General features: G+C 33.9%; 1 protein-coding gene across 1 annotated transcript in view; it reads left to right on the top strand.

Moving 5' to 3' along the window:
• Window positions 1-17,620: 17,620 nt before the first annotated feature.
• Window positions 17,621-25,018, top strand: part of LOC131046695 (F-box protein At4g00755) — a 58,124-nt gene continuing 50,726 nt past the window's right edge. Inside the window, exon 1 of the mRNA XM_057980476.1 lies at window positions 17,621-18,020. Coding sequence (XP_057836459.1) covers window positions 17,894-18,020 — 127 coding nt within the window. The 5' untranslated portion in view covers window positions 17,621-17,893. The remainder of the gene's footprint in view (window positions 18,021-25,018) is intronic.

Genomic DNA, 25,018 nt, shown 5'->3' with positions numbered 1-25,018 from the left:
ACTATCAATCGATCAACCAATCAAACACAATCAAAACAGGCAATTACATCAATTGTCTCAAGTCTCAACGAGTATTTTTCTTCAGATACCTTGACTTCATTGGGCAATTACATCAATTGTTAAGTCACAACAGGTCACTTTGATTCACTTACTCAAATTTTATCTTGTCCAAGCAAACAACTGACATCAATTGTCATGCTTTGACTCGACCGGGGCAATTAAACCAATTGCACCAGATTGTCCAACCATTTTGATCAATTATACAGTATCAATCAAAAGCACAAACATTACATTTGCACTGTGACCTCGTGTATTTTCGAGGCTTGTTGTTTCTCCGTATTCACTCTATTTTCTTCCATTCTTTCACCCTAACTTCTAAATTCTTCTATTTTACCTCTCCCCAACTTCTTTCTCTTTTTCGAGAGATCGCCCGATTTTTTGAAATTTTTCGGCCCATCTCTCGAGGGGGCATACCACCCACTAAATTAACATTTTTGGGGCATATTTTTTCACACCTATTTTTCTTTCTTTGAAACAACGCGATAAAACCGCACCGTCTCAAAAAGGGGCAAATGTGGTCACATAAATCTGTCCACTTAATTAAATAAATATTTAGTATTTATTTGATTATTTGACCATCAATCAATAATTAATTAAATTAATATTTAATTAATTCATCTTAACCCTCTTCTCTTATTAATTAAATAAATTATTCAATTTATTTGATTTAATTCACTTAACCAAATTCAGACCATTAATTAAATAAATCATATTTGTTTAATTAAATCTTCTCTCACATTTAAATAAATTAATATTTATTTAAATCCCCCAAAATCCCATCTCTCACATTTAAATAAATTAACATTTATTTAAATCACCTTTATCCTCCACCCACTTGCATTTTCCTACAAATGCAAGTTGCACAACTATTTTAAATAAATAAATTATTTATTTAAAATCCTATTTATCCTCACCCACTTGAAACCTTTAATGGTTTCCCTTAAAGTCTTCAAACTTAATGGCTTCCTTCTAGAGTCTTCTCAAGTCTTTAATGGTTTCCCTTAAAGTCTTCAAACTCAATGGCTTCCTTCTAGAGTCTTCTTAAGCCTTTAATGGTTTCCCTCAAAGTCTTCAAGCATTTAATGCTTTATCTTCCCTTTTCTCATGTAAATAAATTAAGATTTATTTAAATAAAATCCAAAATTCACATTCACATTTAAATAAATTAATATTTATTTAAATATCTATCCAAATGCAAATTACACCATTTAATTGAAATAAAGGATTTTACTTCAATTAAAAATCCCAAAATTTCTCCCACTTACATTCTCTTACAAAATCCACTTGCATGCCTAAATCCCTTCTAGATTCTTCTAACTCCTTCTAATTAGCCTAATCCTATCCTAATCATTGTCACATTCCTAAATAAAAGGAAATCACTTCTCAAAAACCTCCAAAGTCTTCAATAACCATTAAAGGCTTTATGTCTTCAAATGGTTAACCTCTAAAGTCTTCCAAACCATTAAAGGCTCTTACATAACCATTTATGGTTAACTCACCTTTTACCTTTGGTTAGAGACTTTCCTCTAACTTAACCATCATTTTGACTCATGGGTCTCTTCAAAGCATTTATTTCTTTGACTAAGGTAACCATTTAACCCTTGCACATTCATTTATCCCTTGGATAAAAAGAATATCCATTAACCTAGCCCTAACCCAACCCCCCAGGGTAACCATAATGTCCCCTCAAACATTTAATGCTCCTTATCTCTCCTCTCAAGCCTCCTCATGGTGACACTTGTCTACATGGGATTGGGTTGAAAGTCTCACATGGATCGAATATCTTTCAATCCTAACCCTTGTTAAGATTGCTTTATCTTAACCTTTCATTTCCCTATTTCTTCTATAAATAGAACCCTTCTCCTCAAACAAAGAAGGAATCATTAGAGTATTGTTGTTATACTGGTATTAGCATAGAGCTTTGTCATAGAATCACTATCTACACTTGCATAGCATTTGTTTATTATATTCAACCATCTTGAATCTCCATATGGCATCCATGGCTAGTGCTAAAAGTTGAGAGCTACACTCATGTGGAACTTGGAGAGGAGAGGAACAAGGGAGGAACAACTATGAGCATCTTGATTAGCATTTGGAGGAGTATAGTTTATCTATTCTATGTTTGTATACTTTCTATTTCATGCTTAATATCTCTCTTGATATGCATGTTTAGGATAATTTTTTGTTGCTAACACTAACGTTTGTTTCTTGTGCTCTTGTGTGTGTTGTCATTGAACAGATTTTCTAATCCTTTTTGCAGAGCATCATTATCTATGTTTAATTTGTCTCGGCGTGAATTAATATTTAATTTTGAACTCTATTTTTTGAACAAGAGACATCAAACATGTAGCAAATGTTAAATTGCTAATACGGCCTGTGATGGCCATATAAATATGTTATGAGTTTGTGATTTTGATATTCAGTCTTCACATGTTGCAAACTTGCAATTCGACCTAAAGCTATTGTTGCTCCCCTGTTTCTATAAAAGGAAATTCAGGGTCATTTACAAAGGGTTCTGAAACTTTGTATTCACTTTTGCATGCACATTGGAGAATCACACAGGAGTTGTTGTTGCTCTCTTGTTTCTATAAAAGGGAATTCAGGGTCATTTGCAAAGGGTTCTGAAACTTTGTATTCACTTTTACAATTTGCATGGAGAATCACATAGATTGGTGTATTACTATTGAATGAATTGTATCATATGGCTATATTTTGAAAGAATTAATGAAAATCTAAGTTCTCGACATGTGTATTACTATTGAATGAATTGTATCATATGGTTCTGAAATGTATCACACAGATTTGAGACTCAAACATGTATAAATAAACAATAAACATCTTTGTATCAATAAACACATTATGGTTTTTTTTTATTATGCTATTTTAAATCTGGAAATAGAAAGTTGAAAAATACAATTACAAATCAATATTAAAATTCTAATTGCAAAAAGTAATATGCATTTGTAATATGAATAATGAGATACAATAATAAGATTAATAAATACCAATCTCTTACTGTTGTCATTCATCCTCATCAAATTCAGAGCTTTCTTGATTCTTGTCTGTGGTTTGAGTTTCTTCACTTTGAGTCTGCATACCTTCGCTGAACTACATCTCAATGCTACTAGTAGGTCCAGTATATGAGTCAATAGTCCCACTGGCACTTTGGTTTGAAGTGTTTCCCAAACCTCTTCTTTCACATTTGGACATCCAGATTTGTAGTGCCCTATCGTAAGGAAAAGTGTGGACATCATACCTAAAGGTATAGAGCCTCAAGCAAATTTCCACATTTTTTTCTAGTTTGTTTCTTAGCTTTGATTTTAGGAACCCCAAAGCACTGAAAATTCTCTCATCTTCCACCGAACCCAATATCATGGTAAGACATAAATCAACAAGCTTCGCATATTCTGGCATTGAATCACGCAATGTTGAGTTCTCAGCTATAGTTTTCCAAAGTCTTGTTATTGATCCCTCTTCATGGGGGTTCTCCATTTTGCCATATTGTTCTTTCATAGTGTATGCAAAACGAGATGATTTCTCTTGAAGATGAGTTTCGTCTGATATTCCATTTATAGTTACTCCATTCAATTCTCTGGATATGCAAAATTGTTTTATCAAAGTCAATAGCTTACTTCGAAAATCAGTTGCACTATTGAGGCTCCAATATTGAGGAAACACAATAGACATGGCTTCGAGTAGGTTGTCAGGAGGGAATCTATTTCTAATTTGTGAGGAAAGATCATATGCAATTTTCTTCACAGAAGTAGTTGTAGTCTCAACAATCTTGTCGAAATCTTCCCTTTTAACTCTTGCTAGTTGCTTTCTGGGGTGCTTTCCTGGTTCCTCGGGGTCGACCGTGGCATAGAAGTACATTGGTATCTCAACTCCCCGTACATTGGCACATACCTCCCCATCTGCACTGATTTGTAAAAAGTTATCAGGATTGTTCGAATCTATGAGTGTCTGCCACTTAACAAATTTTTCATCAGATAGTGTTGGTTGATTTCGATAGAGATTGTCGAGGGTCATGCATGTCATCTTACGCAACGTAGCATATTCTGCAATATACAGAGCTCTTTTTTGGGTAGCCTTCATAATATTGCTCATTTCCTCTAGCATGGGCAGAAGAGCTGCTAAAGTTAAGAGTGTCTCTAAATTACTTAACCTCCGAAGAAGTTCAGGAAATTTCGGTTGATCTGATTCGTCGCGAGTTGTGTGAAATAGTCCAATCAAGGATGGATATTCTGAAAACACTCGATGCAATAGACCATCCAAAGAGATCCATCTGATTTCATTATCCTTGAGAAGCTTGTTCCCATCAGTTATTCCATCAGCAAAGTGTTGAAATTCCATAAATTGCTTGGGACTTCGATAGAAGTGTGAGTAGAGCTCTCTGATTAAAATTTCAAATTTTTTAACCGAAGCAAACTTGCTCACAATTCCAAAAGCTAGATTCATTCAGTGAGCCATGCAGTGAATTGCAGTAATGTACGGTGCAAATGAAGTTTCAATCTTTGTACAAAGACAGTTCCTGTGACCTTGCATTACTGAAGCTCTATCTGCTCCAACACAAACCAATTTTTTGGCTACTGTCATGTCATCCATACCTCCATATTCAATTAAACTTCTCTTTACTAGTTGAAATAAATTTTTCGATGTCGCACTCTCCTTCATTTTAGCAACAGATAGTAGATGAGGTTGGCGGGTATGATTCTCTATAGTATAAACATGCATGCATACCCATGAAGTATTGTCTACTGTCGTAACTTCGTCTAAAGAAAATGCAATAAATTTTGACTCTCTTATTTTTTCCTTTACATCTTCTTTTTCAACTTAGCAAGACAACTTGCCCATTCCCATCCACCGTTTACTGACCAGTGTCTATTAGGATAGTTAGGAACTTACAAAAAGTGTAATAAACCACTAATTGATGGGAAATCTGTCATAGCACGCCCTCTGCTCAAAATATAAAAAACAACGCTTAACTGAACAACTTTTCCCAGTTGTTCTATTTGCATTGCTTTTTCAAAAACAGCTTCAATAGAACCTTTAACTTCAGCAGGCTTCATCTATATTTTCTCATGAAAATAATACTCTTCGACATTTCTCACATGCTTACATTCCTCCTTTGTTTTCCATCTTATCACTGATTTTTCAACCCCATCTATCATTTGTTTTTCATAAACTTTACCCATATGCTTTTCTATGGTGTCAAATTTTAGCTGCAACCTAATTTCCTTATTATGCTTCCAAGTGCAAATCTTACACCTGCATTCTATTGGAGGCTTGCCTTTAATTGGATTCTCCACTGGTTCAATGAATGGATACTTTGATGCCCAATTAATTTGAAAATTCCTCACTGACATATCCCACTCCCGATCCTTTTTTGATATGGCTTTTCTTTTCCCCTTCCATGCATTATCATCAATGGCATTATCACCCAAGTCGATTATATCATTCTGGCTAACTTGGGCATCTACCAGATAATCTTCTTCAAGATCATCCTGATCTGAGATATCAGGTTCGCCACCGTCTTCAACATGCGGTGTAGGTGGCAAATTTTGTACTTGTACTTGTACTTGTACTTGTGATGATGTACCTTCCTGATTTTCACCACAATCTTTTCCAATGCCAAAGTACAAAGACAATGTTATGCTTTTTGTTGGCCTCTCCTGGCCTTCCCCACATTCAGGTTTCCTACCCCTCTTCCTGTTTGACATCTCAAACGAAATAAAGGTTGCCAAAAAAATATCAATTTGTTGAAGAAGCAACAATAGACTATAATGTATAGTATACCACTTCAAAAATATGATCGCTCACCTTTAGGTCACTAGCAGTCACCAATGCAGTCAACAACAATGATTTTCCTTGGTCTGAAACTTCGCTATTGATTAGAATTCAAAGCCTAGAATCTACCAGATTGTGCTGAGATAGATCTGATCTTTGCATGTATTTATACCAATCCTTATATGGCGAATTCCATAGGAATTTTATATGGTATACAAGCGAATCTCGTGTAACTATAACACGACTTATGTAATTTTTGAGGTGATTATAGGTCATCCAAATACAACTTATGTAATTTTTGAGGTGATTATAGGTCATCCAAATAATTGGTGAATACAATATAGTTGGCGAAAGTTGGGGTGAATGGAGACACGCGTCGGCAAGATGTCGAGCGAATTGGGTCCCCCTGGCTAATAACTCTCCACATGCCTATAGGCGAATTAAGGTCATCTATTAAGGCAACCTCGGAGAGTGTAGGCGAAAAATTAAATTTACTGTGTGTCCACCATATATTGCATTGGCGAAATCATCGTATAGAAACATTTAATTGCATAAAACATATGGCGATCGGACCGTGACTTTGATGGAAATTGATAATGTTCTGGTGACATGGCCACCCCCAGTCGGTACAAAATATTCGCCATTTCCGACATGGCCGACGTGAAAAATTCAACATTGGCGAATATTCGCCACTAAAGTAATCTTTGGTATATATGTATACATATATATACATATATATATATGTATATATGTATATAAATGTACATACGTATATACATGCACATACGTATATACATGTATATACGTATATACATGTATATACGTATGTACATGTATATACATATGTACATGTATATATACGTATGTACATGTATATACATATGTATATATACATGTATGTATATATGTATATATACATACATGTATATATATACATATGTATATACATGTACATACGTATATATACATGTATATATGTATATATATACATACATGTGTGTGTACATGTATATATATATATACATGTATATGTGTGTGTTTGTGTGTGTGTCTCACACACACACATATACATATACATGCATATACATATGTGTGTGTGTGTGTGCATATATACATGTACATATGTATATATGTATGTGTGTGTGAGTGTATATACATGTATACATATATACAAACATGTGTTTGTGTACTATAAGCAATATGAGCATAGAAAGAAGCTACACAAATTAAAAACATGATATACATGCTTAATTACATTCCAATCAAATACATCACAATTATATACGAGTAAAGTCTTCTACATTATAGGAAACTCCCATAACAACCTACCCAAATATATTGAGTTGTTTTAACAACTCAACACATTCATACCTCTAATATAATAACCTATTTAACAAAAATACCAAACCTTACAAATAATTATTTTATGTATCATATGTATATATATTTATATGTGTGTGTGTGTGTGTGTGTGTGTGTGTGTGTGTGTGTGTGTGTGTGTGTGTGTGTGTGTGTGTGTGTAATGGGGTGAAAAGGGTGATGATGAGATCAAGTGGAAAGCTTTACCCTCCTCAAGAAAGGAGTGAAAGTTTCACAAAGGATTCCCTTCAACTTCTCACACACATTACATTTAAAAGAGGGGGGTGAATTCACTAGATCCAACCTCAATGGAAAGAGATTGAATGCTAAATAAATTGACAAAGTGCCCCTCTTTTAGAATGTACAAGTTGAATTAAGCAATTTGAGAGTAAGTGTAAATATGACAAAGAAATGGTTATAACTTGAGATAGAGATGCAGGATGAAGTTGTGCACCTGGAATTAGCAATAAGATGCTGAGACGAAGCTCCCTTGTAAATATGAGCGAAAGTTGTCAGGATCGGGTTGAAAGTGTACTCGGTCCTCCGAAAAATCTGCGCACTGAAAAGGGTTTTTCTGCCTCTGAAAATGAAGTCCTAATCTGGAATTACAGCTGTGCACCTGCAACCTACACACAAAAAAGAGAGGAAATGTTGTTGGGATTGGGGGTTTGCCTTTAGGTCAAAGCCTAGGTTTGGAATTAGCCAAATGATGAAAAATACTTGCAAGTAAATGAAAGGAAATATATGGAGTAGAATTAACCTCAAGAGAGGATGCAATTGAAATGTAGATAGAGTTGTTTGAAAGGATATGTGAAGTTGAATGCTTTGAATGTTGATAGGGATCTCCTCTTCAATGGTTGAATCCTTGACTTGAATGCAACACCTAGCCTTGAAAGGAGACTTGAGATGCTCAATACTTGAAAGGAATGCTTGAATGCTTGATTTTGCTTGTCGAACTTATTGGACTTTTTCGAGCTTCATGACTTGATTGAACTTATGTGAATAGGAGGGGAAATGCTCCTTATATACTTGCCAATTAGGGTTTGTAACTGATTTTCCGTCTTAGGCCGACATAAGAAAACCTTTTCCCGCTCATGATTGATAAGTCCAATGCATGGTTTAAGTGGAGGGTTCCACAAATAGGGCAGGGACAAGGGCACCACGCCCCTATCCTGCCCTAATTTAAGACAGAAAGTAGGAACAGGCAGTGCGGGGTGCAAGGAAATGCATGTTTCAGGAGGTATGAGCATGTCTCGGGTCTCCAGTCAGGCTTAGGGATTCGTTTGCCAATGTGAAGACCCAAATGCGGTCGAAAATTGCAAGGGTCACAATTTTATGACGCTGCAATATGTATATGTATACAGATATATGTGTGTGTAATACACATACACATATGCATATGCATATATATATATATATATATATACACATGTATATGTATATGTATATATACATGTATATGTATATATATATACATGTATATGTACATGTACATATACATGTATATGTACATGTACATATACATGTATATGTACATGTACATATACATGTACATATACATGTATATGTACATATACATGTATATATGTATATATATATGTATATATGTATATATATATGTATATATGTATATATATATGTATATATGTATATATATATACACACACATACATATACATATACATGTATGTATATTACATGTATATGTATATGTATGTGTATATGTATATGTATATATACATGTATATATATATGTATATATATACATATATATGTATATATGTAGATATACATATATACATACATATGTATATACACATATATCTATATACATATATATGTATGTATATATCTATACATACATACATACATACATACATACATACATATAGGGTAAACAATCAAATCATGATTGATGGTTATAAACCTTTCCTCAAATTAAGATTAAAACACACGATCAAATTGAAAATTTATCAGAGAAGATCGTTAAAATCAACAAGAAATTTATTAGACAAGACCATTAACTCTTCACTATATAATATATTCCTAGGTTCAATTTTTCCATATTCATTGACAAATTTACATTTGTTTGTTCGCCCTTTTGGTTTTGAGTTTAGGGTTGTATAGGTTCAGGTTTTGTTGGCAAGCATTTCATTTTTTATTAGAGAATTTTGGCAGTGTGTGTTTTTTTAAAGAATTTTTTTGGAGGACTTAATAGGTTAAGGTTTTATTGGCAGGGGTTTCTTTTTTTATATGTGTGATTTGGAAATGAGAATGAGCAAATTTGAGCAATGAAATAAATGAATGGAGTATATTGTTATACATATGTGTGTGTATATATGTACACACACATATAAATATACACATGTATTATATGTATATGTTTATGTTTATGTGTATGTGTATGTGTATGTGTATGTGTATGTGTATGTGTATGTGTATGTGTATGTGTATGTATGTACACACACACACACACACATATATTTCACACTTCCTTATTCTCTCATATATATTTAGTCCATATTACTCCATATATGTTTCCACACTATTCCACGCTCTTATCTTGCACTTTCATCTCCTTATATAATATCTTTATGCCTCTTCATAATTCCTTTCCATCATATCCTTTCATGATAACACTTAATTATCTTATTACCATGAATTTGCCTTTTATTATATGACATTTTACACTTTGCTCGTTTAGGCATACTAGAGGTGTTTTAAGGCTATTTAAGGGGTATATAATAGATATATGAGTCTAGAAATGAGCCAAATGAAATTTGTGGTGCCTCACAACCCTATTTAATTCCAAAAATACCCAACATTAGAGGGAGAAAGGTGGTTCATTGGGAGATCCAAAGAACCATCAAGGAGTTATCGAGTATCTAAAAGGCTAAAGGTTTGAGTGGCTATGGGTTAGGCACCATAATGGAGCCATTTGAAGGAAATTAATATTTAATTATGTCTCATGATTGTTCAATTTTATAGGAGTGGGTTTTTGGGCCCTCTTTCTTTGGTGGAGTTTTTTTCCCAAAAGGGTTTCTCTACATATTTTTGGTGCCTCATTTATTTGTTGATTTTTATATTGTTGTTGAATGTTGTAATTACTTTCATTTTTCATATTTGGTTATCTTATTTCAAGTTTGTAATAACACTAGAAAGTTAATATTGCAACCTTTCTTCACCTTGATTCTCAACATTTGTTTCTCTCAACCTTCTTATTCATATTGATAAGTGTATTAAAACAATTAAGGGGGATTGAAATAAACTTGCTCAATTGTATGGCCACGTTAATTAGGTTATGGATACAAAATTGAGAGTGATATTATTATTATAGATAAAAATAATAATTAACAATATCCAAGACTATATAAATAAGGCCAAAGAATCAAGAGCTCAATTTAGAGAATGTGGTATTGATAAGAAGGATGCAAATTTGGACTTCAATTTGTTAGGAAAGGCCTATGTAACATATTTTTTTTCTACTTTATAAACTCATTAGTTGTTTATGGGAAAGGTTTATACTACACCATCATTTGATACATTCATAGAGATGATGATTCTTGAACAAGAAAAGTTAATTTGGATGCATGAGTACTCTCAAGCCATCCAAGTCACAAGCTTTGGTGGCAGGTCATCTTAATAATGAGGAAGGGGCCAATATGAAATAGAAGCAATCAAAGTTCAATCCATGAATATATAGAGAACAATCATCTTCTCCTTCACAAGGAGACTCTTCATAATTTTCCAAGAAAGGTAATTCATAGAAGAAGGAGAGACCAACTTGTTTATATTGCAAGAAAGTTGGTCATGAAAAACATCATTTTCATGTTAAATTTTTTTTACGAGTTAACAAAATTCATTAAGAAGAATCACATCAATTTGTCATATTACTACACAGAGGAAGCATCCCCTTCCATTTATTTGAAATTAATGAAAGGGAAACGATAAGCACTTTTATCTAGTAGTAGAATATTCACACTAATAGATATTTGAATCAAGTGCTACATACCACTTGGGTTATGATTAAGAACAACTTTCTTCATTTGAGCCTTGTAAAATACCATACATTCTTATAAGTGATGATGCTCAGGTGGAAGTTGTAGGAAAAGGTTTAGCTAACATGGATGATGGATCATTTGATTCTTAGTGTTCCTAACTTGTGTTTCAACCATCTTCCAATCTACCAAATCACTCATCTTGGAAATGGTAAGAAAGTTGACTTTTCTCCTAATTTAGTGGTGATCAAACATCTTGATATGATACCTTGGTTGCAATGGAAAGGTTGACCATAAGTCTTAGCTATATGCATTCCCCCACTTTGTCCCAAAGTTTCCTTCTATAATATTAATCATTCATTCAAACTTGGTGAATAAGCCTTGGTATGAGCCATTTGGACATCAAGAAACTAGTTATTTTTAGCAACTTACTTTATGGGATATGTTCATAGGGCTACCTTATAATAGTTTTTTAGATAGTGTATGTTTACATTGTGCTATTAGAAAACATCCAAAAGAGAAGTTTGGGAATGTAAAATCTTGGAGGGCTTCAAAAGTTGTTTAATTGGTTCATAGTGATCTAGTGGGTCCCTTTCCAACCTTTTCTTTTATAAATTCTCACTATGTACTCACCTTTATCGATGACTATTCTCTAAGATACACTTAGGTCTACTTTCTTCACTAAAAGAATGAAGTTTTTGTCAAGTTTCAAGATTTCAGGATTCATGTTAAAAATGATATGAAAAATTATGTCAAGATTATTTGCACTATCAATGATTGGGAATAGGCGAACAATCATCTTGATAAATTATACACTCTTGAAGGAACTGATCTTCAACATACGATTGCATACATACTACAACATAATGGTGTTGTCCAAAGGAAGAACAAAATTCTAAAGTAGATGTTTAATTGCATGATTCATGTTCATTCTCTTTGTCCAAAATTTGAGTTTAAGCTATTGATTGTGCTACACACATTTAAAATTGAATTCCCTAGAAGAAATTGGATGGCATAACTCCTTTTGAAGCTTGTTGTGGAAGGAAACCAATTTTGAGGTATTTTCGAGTTTTTTCTCTCTCTCTTGCTTGGGTATTGAAGAAATGAAAGGATTTGGAACCTCAAAGCAATCCTTGCATCTTTATTGGATCTAGATGGCATCAAAGGGTATACACTGTTGGATCTAAAGATGCACAAACTCTTCATTGAGAGGTGTCTTCACTTTGAGGAAATCTCTCCTAGCTTGGTCTCTTATCCCCCTCATCCTTCCTCCACAGTGGAATTAGGTGAGAGTGGCTTAGAGGATTCTACTTGACCATGAAATCATAGGTTTACATATTTGTAAGGTTCACATTCCAAGGATTTGGATTTTCATCCTTCATCCTTGTCTTCTTCATAATCTTGATGGGCTTGATAGACTCTACTGTTAGCAAGCATATTTATTAAGGATCCTTACACACTCACAAAGCTACAATCTTTCACATGTTTTTTTAATAATTTTTTTGTGGGGGACGAGGAGTAAACACTTTTGACCCAAAGCTATGAACCAATGAGGCCATAAATGGGGACCTCCTCCCCAATATAACTATTCAATAATTACACCCCAATGGGGTTTGAACCTTGATGGAAAGAACAACAACACTACAAATTAATCATCACACCATGCCAATATCAACATTTTTTTCACATGTTTATTACCTCTAATTTTAATTCACAATTGTTTAAGGAAGCATCAGGAATTGTTAATTGAGATTCAACAATAGATGAAGAGTATAGTTCCTTGATGAGGAATCACACATGGGATCTTGTCCCACTCCCTAAGAGAAGGAAAATAACTCAATGTAAGTGGATCTATGAAACCAAATATGTAATGGATGAAAATATGGACAAGCAAAATACGAGTTGTGGCTAATAATATTTAGCAAGTTCCTAGTATTGAATACATAAAGAACTTTTTCCTCATCACTAAGACAAAATTAATTTACTTGAATCTTATTATTATTGTAGATTTCATAGATGGGTTGTACATTAGATGGATGTAAATAGTGCATTTCTTCATGAGGATCTTTAGGAGAAAAAATACATGGAGGAACTATGGGGAATTTTTTAAGATTCTTCATTGGTTTGTACGTTGATGAAGCCTATTTGTGGCCTCAAAAAGGCCCCTCAAGCTTGGTATGCCAAGATGGACTATTTTCTTCTCTTATTTGGATTCTATAGATGCCACTTGGATCCAAAATATCTACATTTTGTAATATTATGATTCTCAATTGCTTCTTTATTGTCTATGTTATGACTTGATTTTTACATGAAGTACAACATCCATCAATGGTAGCTCATTAAATCTTCTTTACGTGATAGATTTGCTATGAATGACTTGGTCCCTTTGCACCACTTTCTTGGAATTGATATCACTTGGTTATGTTCCAAGATCACTCTTGGTCATCCCATATATGCTCTTGATCTACTAGCTTAGTTATACATGGTTGATTGTAAGCTTACATCAACTCCCTTTCTATTTGGAGTCAAGCTTGGGGTGAAAAATTCTACTCCACTAGTTGGTACCACTTTTTATCATCAACTTATTAGAAGCCTTATCTATTCAAGTCACACTCATAATGAAATTTATTTTATGGTTGATATGGTTTCATGCTATATACAAGATACACATGGTTACTGGGTTAGCAATCTCGATGATTGCAAGTTCACATTTGGATACAATTTGAATTTGCATTCAAACCTTATTTTTTGTAGAGTAAGATGCAACATGCTATTGTTATTTCTTTGTTTGAGGTTAAGTATTGTGGAGCTATGAGATTGAGTATTGAGGAGCTATTACTACCACCACTAAGGTTATTTGGCTTTAAAATATTTTGATTGATTTTGACTTCATTATTCCATGGTCCTATCTATTCTCTTTTGTGAAAATTAGTGTGTCATTTAGATCTCAAATGACTCAATTCAAATTTAGCAAACCAAACACATCAATATCCACATGCACCATGTTAGGGAGTTGTTTTAGGAGCATGAAAATGATATGTGATAATGTCCTAAAATAGAATAAGTTGCAAATATCTCCACTAAACTCTTCACTAAGAGTAAGAAGCATCATTTTTGAGCTCTCTTTGGGTTATCACTTGACCTTCACTTTGCATCCTTTGTTACGGGAGGGAATTTTTCTTTACATGATTTTGTATCTTTCTTATTTTCTAGACAAACATTTTCTTGTATTTTCTCTCTTTCTAGGAGTTTTTTCCGACAACGTTTTCTCCTTTTCTTTGTTTATGAGAGATTCATTTGTATATAAATACCTTATCAAGCATTATAGCCAATACTGATCTTTGCATGTTTTCATGTTTTATTTTCCCCCTAAATTTCAATTAAGGGGATTTGTTGTCATCAATAGGGTTACTATCTTACTAGTTCCACTATTAGATCCTTTTCACACCTTATCACTTAGGTTTACTTAAGGAACTTTTAGGCATTTTCACTTTAAATCTCACATAATAATATTAAGAAGCTTGTCATAATCTTATGTTGTCCTTTGTCTCACCTTAGTCTATATAACGAAGTGTCTCTAATACATTGTACATACATTATATTTGCATTCATTGATATGAGTATATTTTATGCTTGTCATATTGATATTTTGAGTACTTTGTGCTTTTCATTAGGCCTTTAGCTCTTGGGTGGCTATCTTCATGACCAAATCTTATAGTTTTGTTTATTACCTTTGTATAGAAAGGTCGACCCTTTCATTTTTAAAAGTCACCCAATGATTATCCCTTTCATTTCCTATTCTTTCTTAATTTATTTATTTTTCCCTTGGGTAACAATTCCATCTTTTCCCTTACTAGTTGAAATTTCTCAATGATTTGTATAGTTGTTAATAGATAGGCACAACCAAAAAATGCCCACCAACAAAATTATGAATAGTTTCCACCTTAAGGAAAATAAACAATTGTAACCCATATTGTTAAGGGTCACAACACACAAAAGAAGAGCTACCAAAGGTTATGACTTGATCCCTAACATGCTTAAAAAGAGGAAAAGAAAACACAACCCATATTGTTAATGGTCACAACACACAAAGAATAGCTACCAAAGGTGCTGACTTGATCCCTAACATGCTTTAAATTTTTTTGACTGAGTTTGACTTCATAATTCCATGGTCCTATATATTCTCTTTTGTGAAAATTAGTGTGTCATTTAGATCTCAAATGACTCAATTCAAATTTAGCAAACCAAACACATCAATATCCACATGCACCATGTTAGGGAGTTGTTTTAGGAGAAGGACAAATATATGTGATAATGTCCTCAAAATAGAATAAGTTGCAAATATCTCCACCAAACCATTCACTAAGAGTAAGAAGCATCATTTTTGAGCTCTCTTTGGGTTATCACCTGACCTTCACTTTGCATCCTTTGTTACGGGAGGGAATTTTTCTTTACATGAGTTTGTATCTTTCTTATTTTCTAGACAAACATTTTCTTGTATTTTCTCTCTTTCTAGGAGTTTTTTCCGACAACGTTTTCTCCTTTTCTTTGTTTATGAGAGATTCATTTGTATATGAATACCTTATCAAGCATTATAGCCAATACCGATCTTTGCATGTTTTCATGTTTTATTTTCCCCCTAAATTGCAATTAAGGGGAGTTGTTGTTGTGGATAGGTTTATTGTCTAACTAGTTCCACTATTGGATCATTTTCACACCTTATCACTTATGTTTACTTAAGGAACTTTTAGGCATTTTCACTTTATGTCTCATATAATAATATTAAGAAACTTGTCATAATCTTATGTTGTCCTTTGTCTCACCCTAGTCTATATAACGAAGTGTCTCTAATACATTGTACATGCATTATATTTGCATTCATTGATATGAGTACATTTTATTCTTGTCATATTGATCTTTTGAGTACTTTGTGTTTTTCATTAGGGCTTTAGATCTTGGGTGGCTATCTCCATGGCCAAATCTTACAGTTTTGGCCATTACCTTTGTATAGAAAGGTCGATCCTTGTATTTTTCAAAGTCACCCAATGATTATCCCTTTCATTTCCTATTCTTTCTTAATTGATTTTTTTCCCCTTGGGTAACAATTCCATCTTTTCCCTTACTAGTTTAGATTTCTCAAGGATTTGTATAGTTGTCAATAGATAGGCACAACCAAAAAATGCCCACCAACATAATTATGAATAGTTTCCACCTTAAGGAAAATAAACAATTGTAACCCATATTGTTAATGGTCACAACACACAAAAGAATAGCTACCAAAGGTGATGATTTGATCCCTAACATGCTTAAAAAGAAGAAAAGAAAACACACAACCTCAATCAAAAGATTCATAGTCATATAGGAAAACACACACATCTTTAATCTAAAGGCCAACAACCACTAATACAAGGAAATAACAACATGTCTTAGCATAAAGATAATTGATACCAAAAGAAACATTACCACCAATCACTTCACCCTAAACACCTTTTTGTATCAAATTTGTCGAAACTATTATGCATGACAAGTGTCAAGAGAATGCAATAAAAAAGAAATACAAAAGTCATGTGATTTGATATTGATAGACTAAACACATAACATGAGTCGACTAGATAAAAGGCAAAACAACATGACCTTCATAGTCCACACCATCATTATTTTTGTCAGCTATTGAAGTTTTCCATTATTGAATCCATAATTGTTGTTGAAGTTTTCTTAGTTACTACTAAAAATAACAATTGTCGCTAACATCTCATAGACAAATGCTATTGGATTAATGCTACCAAAGTCACACACAAACTAATTCTATTGAAGTGATATATTGATGCTCCTAAAGATGCAATAAAAAATCTTCTCTTTACTACCAAAGTCAATTAAATCATTCTTCTCACATTAAGACTAATATGAACATGTCTACAAACCTATACATAAAATCAACATTCTCTCAATCACTTTTATTCTATTTTTAATGATACATAATTACACACATACTCAAATTTCTTACATTCTTACATAAATATATTAATTCTAAATGGTGTGATAATTTCTTCAACACTCTCTCAATCACTTTATTCTATTTTTAATGATACATAATTACACACAGACTCTTACACTCTTACATTAATATATTAATTCAAAATGGTGCGATCATTTCGAAAGTAATTTAATATTCAACGCCATAAAAGATGATGGTGAAATCATACCCAACATAGCTAATTTAATCCATGATAAACAACTTAATTTGCCAATAAAAGTCCATGTGAATTAAGTCTTCTGCCCCGCTACGGACAACCCTTGGGCCCCTCCAACGGTCACTATCAAGACAAGTGGAAGAATCCCGTCCTAAGCGCTCGTCCATGATCAACAACTTAATTTGCCAATAAAAATCGATGTGAATTAAGTCTTCTGCCCCGCTACGGAGAACCCCTTGGGCCCCTCCAACGGTCACTATCAAGACAAGTGGAAGAATCCTGTCCTAAGCGCTCGTCCCATGATAATACAGACTTTACATTAGAGCCAATTAAAAGCGTCAGGCTGAAGAAACTTGAAGCTGAATCTACACAAGCGGCGAAACAAGTCGCAGCATTCAAAAGCCTGGTAAAAAACAGAGTATATGCGCCAGTATAAATATATCGATTCTTGTCAGTTTAACAGGAAGCTGCAGGGTTGATCTGTTATCTTGGAGAAGAATGGAAGAAACCCGGAGGCTGTTGGAGCGTCTGGTCGACGACGGTCTAATAAATATCCTCCACTTTCTTGATGAGCCCGGTGACCTTGTTCGCTTCGCAGCTGCCTCAAAAACCTGCCAAAAACGTGGTAAAAATTTCAAGAATTTTGGTTCCCACATGGATTATAGAATTTTCAAGATTTTAGAGGCTACTTGGTAACGCATTAAATTTGTATGTGTTAATCTTTTTAATTTTTGGAAACCTTTTTTATGAAAATTATAAGATTAAAAACGGTGTGCTGCATTGTCCTTCCTGCTAGGTTTTCTTTCTTAAATTTTTGTGGTGGATTTAATTATTGTGCTTCCTTACTCGTATTGATAACCATTTGAGGAGTCGTCTCTATCCATGAACTATACGTGAGTAATCTATATTGAAATGCAGTTAAAATCCAATTATTAGGTTAATATATAACTTCTCTAGGGTTAAATGTAAACACGGGAAGTGCCTTGCGACTGTTGGTGAATAATTGTTCTTGCTTTAAATTCTGATGACACATAACATTATCTCAATTTTTTAATTAGAAAAGGGTTGTTTGGACGGAAATCTTCCCTGCAATCCATAATGTGTAATGAGTTTCAAGGGATTTGTCTTAGATGATAGTGTTTAAAGGACGTCAGGACTATGGTAGCCATTTTCAGAGGGAGGGTTTTATGTGGACCTTAAACAAAAGATAAATAGGGAAAAACACGGTTGATTATATATTTAAAAAATAAATCTATAATTATAAACAATTAATTGTATAGATAATTTTACAGCTTTGTGCTTTGTAGTCCAAATTCAATCTCCAACTTATGCACAAGTACATATGACTCAACTAAAATCCTGTTATGCTACAAAAAAGACTTATTTCCTCACTAAGCCTGACTTATTTCGTCACTAAGCCTCTTTAGGGATCATACAACTAGGATACCTATCAATTAGGGAATAAATTGTGCTCATAGCTTCTTTCCACAGTTTTTGTTCCAATCTAACACCATTAAGCATGCTTCTTGCTCTCTCCGTCAATGTTCTCTTCAAACACCTCTGCAACTGCATTTTGTGTGGGGGTGTATGGAGTTGTCTCATGACTCACAATCCAATACTTTTCAAAAAAGAGATCAAACTCCACTAAATATAGTTCTCCACCATTGTTATCCTTCAAAATTTTGATCTACCTCATTGTTTGATCTTCCAGAAGAGCCTTAAACTCTTTGAACCTCCTAGAGACCTCTAATTTGTGCTAGAGGAAAAACACCCTTGGTTTCTGTTGATGTGTTTTTCATGCACATGCGAACACAGAATAAAATACCAAGGTATCTTATCCTCTCTTGATCAAAGTTATCCGAATGCTGAAGATTTTCCTAAGGATCAATCGAAATAACTCCAAGGTTCTGGTATGTAGGGTCTCTACGTGTGGATAAGCTCTATTGGTGTGATGTGATTTTGCTGGGATTCACAAAGGGACTTACGTTTGATTGCTTGAATGTTTTGATATGCTGAAACTTGAGTCCTAACTACTCACTAGGAGATAAAGAAATATCAAAAGATACAGGGTTTAGAGAATCTATTCTAGGACCTAGAATGTAAGAATATAGATGAACGACTAGGTGGAGTCCTACTGGGCTAGGTCTCACCATCAAACTAAACAATTTGACACTAGGTATGTAAGATCACTTTTCAGAAATCAGCTGCATTAATTTCAGGTCAGTCTTCATGATCCATATTTCTTGAGTGGTGATTCACAAGAACCCATCTCTCTTAAACTATGTTGTCGGTTTTGGTTTGGATTGTGGTTCGGGTTTGTGGATTGGGTTATAATTATTTTTGGAGTTGGGTTTGTAAAACTCATTAATATATATAAGCAAAATACATATTTCTTAGTATTTTTATTTTTAAATGCAAAAATATTTATAAACCTTATAAAATATCAACAAAACTAATATATATATATATATATATATATATATATATATATATATATATATATATATATATATATATATATATATATATATATATATATATATATATATATATATATATATATATATATATATATATATATATATGCTGTTGACCTGGAGCTATGAATCGGTGAGGTCACAAATGGAGGACCTTATTCCCATTTAAACATTCTACAATATGGGGTTTGAACCTTAATGGCAAGAACAAAATCACCACAACTTAAGCCATCACACCATGCTACTAACGGCAAACAAAATTGATATATTATATAATAATAGTTTATTATAAAATAGATTTGTATAATAATATAACAATAAGACAATAAAATATTAATTATTGCAATCTAATATTCTATTATTATATTTATTAATAATTATTATGATATATTAATTTAAATATCACAATATATTTTATATAAAACTATAATATTATATAGAAATATAAAGAATATGATATTATAAAATATAAGTATATTAATATTATATTTTTAAGACTTGCTAGAGTGCAGACTCCAGAGGCATCGAATGTCTCTGCCAAGGGTCCTTCCTCAAGTGCTTTTGTTGCTTTTCTGGGCCAACCAAAAAAACCCCTATTTGGATGGGTAAATAGATAGCATAGATGCAATAACCAGATGAACTATAATTACCCACTCACAAATCTCTGATGCTAGAAACCTTATTCTTAAATGCAATAACAATAATATGAATTTTTTGAAAGGCTTTGATGGATCTTTGCTGTGCCAGATCGGATCCCAAAACCGATATGAATTGGATCAGGATCCGGTAACATAGTTCTTAAGCATAAATGGTCCACTTGGAATTCATTGCATCTATTTGATGGTCATAAGAATGAGTTATTGGGATTTTCCAATAAGTCTCCCATGTGGAGTTGTGTGAAGCATTGGGATTTCCCAAAGAGTCTACTCCAGCTCATGCAAACTTAACAATATGGCAATACACTTTAAGGGTGCTAGCCTTGGGCAGCATGGTCTCAATATAGACAAACAAAATATTACCAAATGCTAGAGGTTGGCCTGGAGTAAACATATTAAAAAGAATCAATGCACGTGATTCTCAAACCAATCCTGGTGCCATTAGAAACCCACTGCAAAATTTTCTCAAATCCAAGAACATAATGCATGTAAACTGAACCATCAAACCGACGTAAGTTGGCACTGGCATTAAAAACTAAAAATGCCTTTAAAAGTTCGTAGTAGATGTGTATTTGTGACTGCATATAAGTAGGAGTCAGCACCTACTAGAAGTGGTTCTAGTCTCTAAAATGCATGCTTACATGCACCAGGACACTTATGAATGCAAACTCTGAGAACTGTGACAAAAGTCCTTCTTATGAACAGTCTATGCTGGATGTGCTTGGTGCTACCTACCTGTGTTCTCTGATGCTGGATAGAGGAGTCATGCTTTCTTGTGTTGATTGTCTTATTATAGTGTCTTGTAGTTTTTGCTAGGTCTTCATTAGAAGTTCCCTTTTCAACTCATATTTGTTGTTTCTAACATAAAGCTCAGATTTTCCGTACCATAGTTGATCACACACTTGGTGGATCTATCATGCTGCCAGCCATAATGCAGAAGCAATCATATAATCCAATAGGGCTTATTATTGAATATAGTTTTCTCATAAACAATAGATGACTTGAGAATCCTGAAGTCCTAAAGGAAAGGAAAAAAATGTGGCACTAATTGGACAGAATGAAAACAACTTAAGTATAATTTGATTTTTCATCATCTAAATTCTGATTAAAAATGCAAAAGAGGGAAACAAAATGTAGACACCTGAATTCAATGAAAGGAAATTTCTAGCCATACATGGCAATTTCCACATAGCCCAAAGAGAGAAATTTGTGCAAACAAGTATCCAGAATCCACATGCAAAAGGATAAACAATATAGCATCAAAGATGACACAAGATATAACTAGAGAAAACCCTCATAGAGAGAAAACACTTAATCTCCAAAGGCATCCATCACTCATGTATTATCTCATGAACAAAGATTGCAATACATCTGCAGGGTTTCCATGAATACTTTTGAAACATCAAGCTCTCTACATACACTTCATGTGAACAAGCAAATGTGAATCACGTAACCACGCATCCCAATCCATGCTTCAAACCCTCACATGTGCAACCTACAACAGATGCTCACACAAACCAACTTCCATCTAGCCTTAGCCAAAAAAAGCCAACCTTAAACTACTACAGATGTGGTTGATTTTATAGACATAGGCTTGCACAAAATCACCAAGTGGTATTACATAAACCATGTGACTAATAACATGAGCTTACACAACGATTGCCCCCTCATTTATTTATTGGTACTAAGTTTTCTCAATATTAAACATGTTCCCATATGCAAACCCACATTAAATATAATCCCAATGTTACATACAACAAAGTATGGACCGAAGCAATGATCGTTTGGGGAATTAATCGGCAAAACAAAAGTGTAAGATTTTTTCAAAAAATCGGGAAAAAATCGGATTTACAAAAAAACGTAAAAAATTGCAGAAAAACAATCAAAAACTACTTTTTTAATATATTTTAGGGCATTTCCATAGCATAAAGATATTGTAGGCAAATAAAATAGACACTTGAACACATTGTTGACGTGTATTTTGTACACTGCCTAACACAGAATAAAATACCCAAGGGTACCTTATCCTCTCTTGAATAAAGCCTCTGATTGCTGAAGATGTCGCAAAAAAGGATCAATCAGGGTGACTCCAATGTTCTTTTATGTAGGGTCTCTACGTGTGGATAAGCTCTCTGTGGTATGATGTGATTTTGCTGGAATCACAAGGGGACTTACATTTGATGATTGAACGTCTGATCTGCTTTGAATATTGCTGGAACATAGGCTCTTACTTGCTTTGACTTGAAAAAAAGGAAAAAAGATGAGGGCAAGGAAAGGATCTAATCCTAATACTAAGAATGTAGGAGCAATGAATGATCTTTGATGAAATTCTAACTAAGTCTTGTTTTGACATCCTTGGACCATCTCCACAAGGTCAGTGCGATCTTCGAAGGAAAGCTTTATGATGTTCAAATCATCACTGCAGGCATAGACACCATCTCGCTGATGCATATCAATGAAGAAGCAATAATTGAAGTTAGGCTTAAGCTGAACGATTCCAGTTGACTACGCAAGGCAAGTCTGCAATCAACAAACTGCTAGTAGTATGGATATACGAATTTCACCATCAATCAAGCACATTTCTTCCACTCATCTAATAACATGAAATCAAATATGAGAAGTATAAAGACCATGCAAATTGTCGAATCGACCCATAAATTTCACCATTTCTTCAATGAAGTTACAAGTCTTTTACAACAACATCTTGGCAACAATCTTTGCCTTCTCTCTCTACTCTACTCTAATTGCTATTCTATCAACTATATTCTAACTCTCTCTAATTATTCTAACTATTCTAACTATTGCTTTCGCCTTTACAAAATGAAATGCCAGGGCTTATATAGTGCCCACAATACAATTCGATGGCTTAGATCGATTTGAGATCAATGGCCAAGATTCAACAATGAAAACCCTAATTAGGGTTTGTTACAACCATTACATAACATTTAATGCCTGACCAATGATAAAATTGTATTGCTTGGACACATGTCCTCTCTAGAAAATTCCACCAATGGATAGCTGGGGTAGGTACATCGGAATTTGTGCCACCTTCCATGAGTTAGGTACATTGAATCTGGACATGCTGAGGTGGACCACACTGACTAGAGGAGTGATGACTGGGATGCCACCTCATCTGACACTTGTAACTTGGTAGATATTCAACTTGATGTTGTTGAGAAGCTAGCTTTAATTAATTCATCTGGAACTATTTGCTTCTTCAATGAACCCTTTGCTTTGACTTCTTGTGTCCTTGATGTGCAGGATGATTGATGTACCTCGCCCTGGAATACTGGATTGGAGAAGGTCGCCCTTGATGATGTTAGTCCAAAGAATGTCGTCCTTGTCCTTGCTAGGCTGGATCGAAGAAGGTCGTCCTTGTCCTTGCTTGATCGTCCTTGTCCTTGCTTGATCGTCCTTGAGGAGAGTCTTCCGACTTGTAGATCTTTCGAGCTTGGAGTCGCCATCTTGATACCTACACAACATTTCAAAATTAGTAATATATCTTGAAATCTACAAATTAAACTTTAAAAGTAAGATTCAAGATTTTAATTAGGAAACTTCATGATAAATCTTGAGTTATCATTTCCTAATTTAGGATTTTCAAAGCAAACTTTAAATCTTCAAAAATGGTGCCAAGGTGATTACGCCATACCTCCACTTGGGAATTAATTCTAAAAAATGATGCAAAAATAGGAGAATTCGCTAGGCAAAATGTAGATCAAGACTCCCTTTAGCAAAATGCACCCCCTTTAGCTTGGAAAAGAACTCCACCTTCCACTAGCTTCTTCAAGATCTGGAAATTCGCCTTCAAATGTCTTCAAAATCTGGAAATTATCCTCCAATCTAGCAAGAAATACGTCTCTCCAATAGCCTTCAAGATGAATTTCGCCTTCCTTAGTCTCCACATTTTGTAGAAACTTGCTCCACTCCAGCTAGATTTCGCACTTCTTCTTTGCCCTTCCAAATCGCATTTGAAATGATGAGTGAATGATGGATTAAAATCGCTCAACACACCTCTCTTATATAGGCGCTCACCATTTCATTATCCATAGGCCGACTTGGTAAAATAGAACCAAAAATAAACAAAATTAATAAAAGAAGAGGCCGACTTTATAAAAACATTAAATAATACCCCAAGCGCCCCAATTTTATTTTTAAATTAATAATAATTAATTTTAAATGCCTTTATAATTAAAATTTCGATTTTTTAAAGGCATAAATTAATTATTAAATGTTTTGCGCACTTATTAAATGTCAATTTAATTTCAAAAATATTTCAAGGTTTTATCGAAATTGGCATTTAATGTGTCATAGATGATATTGGCGCCTAGGCATGGCAAGATAATGGACATCAACAAGATCGCTCTGGTCCCTGGGAGAGGGACAGGAGCGCCCTTACACTTTAGCCTTGCAATTCTTGTTTTTCACGTTCAACACTTCATCCTGGACGTCCAAAATGGCATTTTACTTGAAATCTTGAGTTTGATCTA

Source organism: Cryptomeria japonica, chromosome 7 (assembly GCF_030272615.1).
Source record: "Cryptomeria japonica chromosome 7, Sugi_1.0, whole genome shotgun sequence".
NCBI classification, from domain to species: domain Eukaryota; kingdom Viridiplantae; phylum Streptophyta; class Pinopsida; order Cupressales; family Cupressaceae; genus Cryptomeria; species Cryptomeria japonica.
This window is presented reverse-complemented; position numbering and strand designations above follow the sequence as displayed.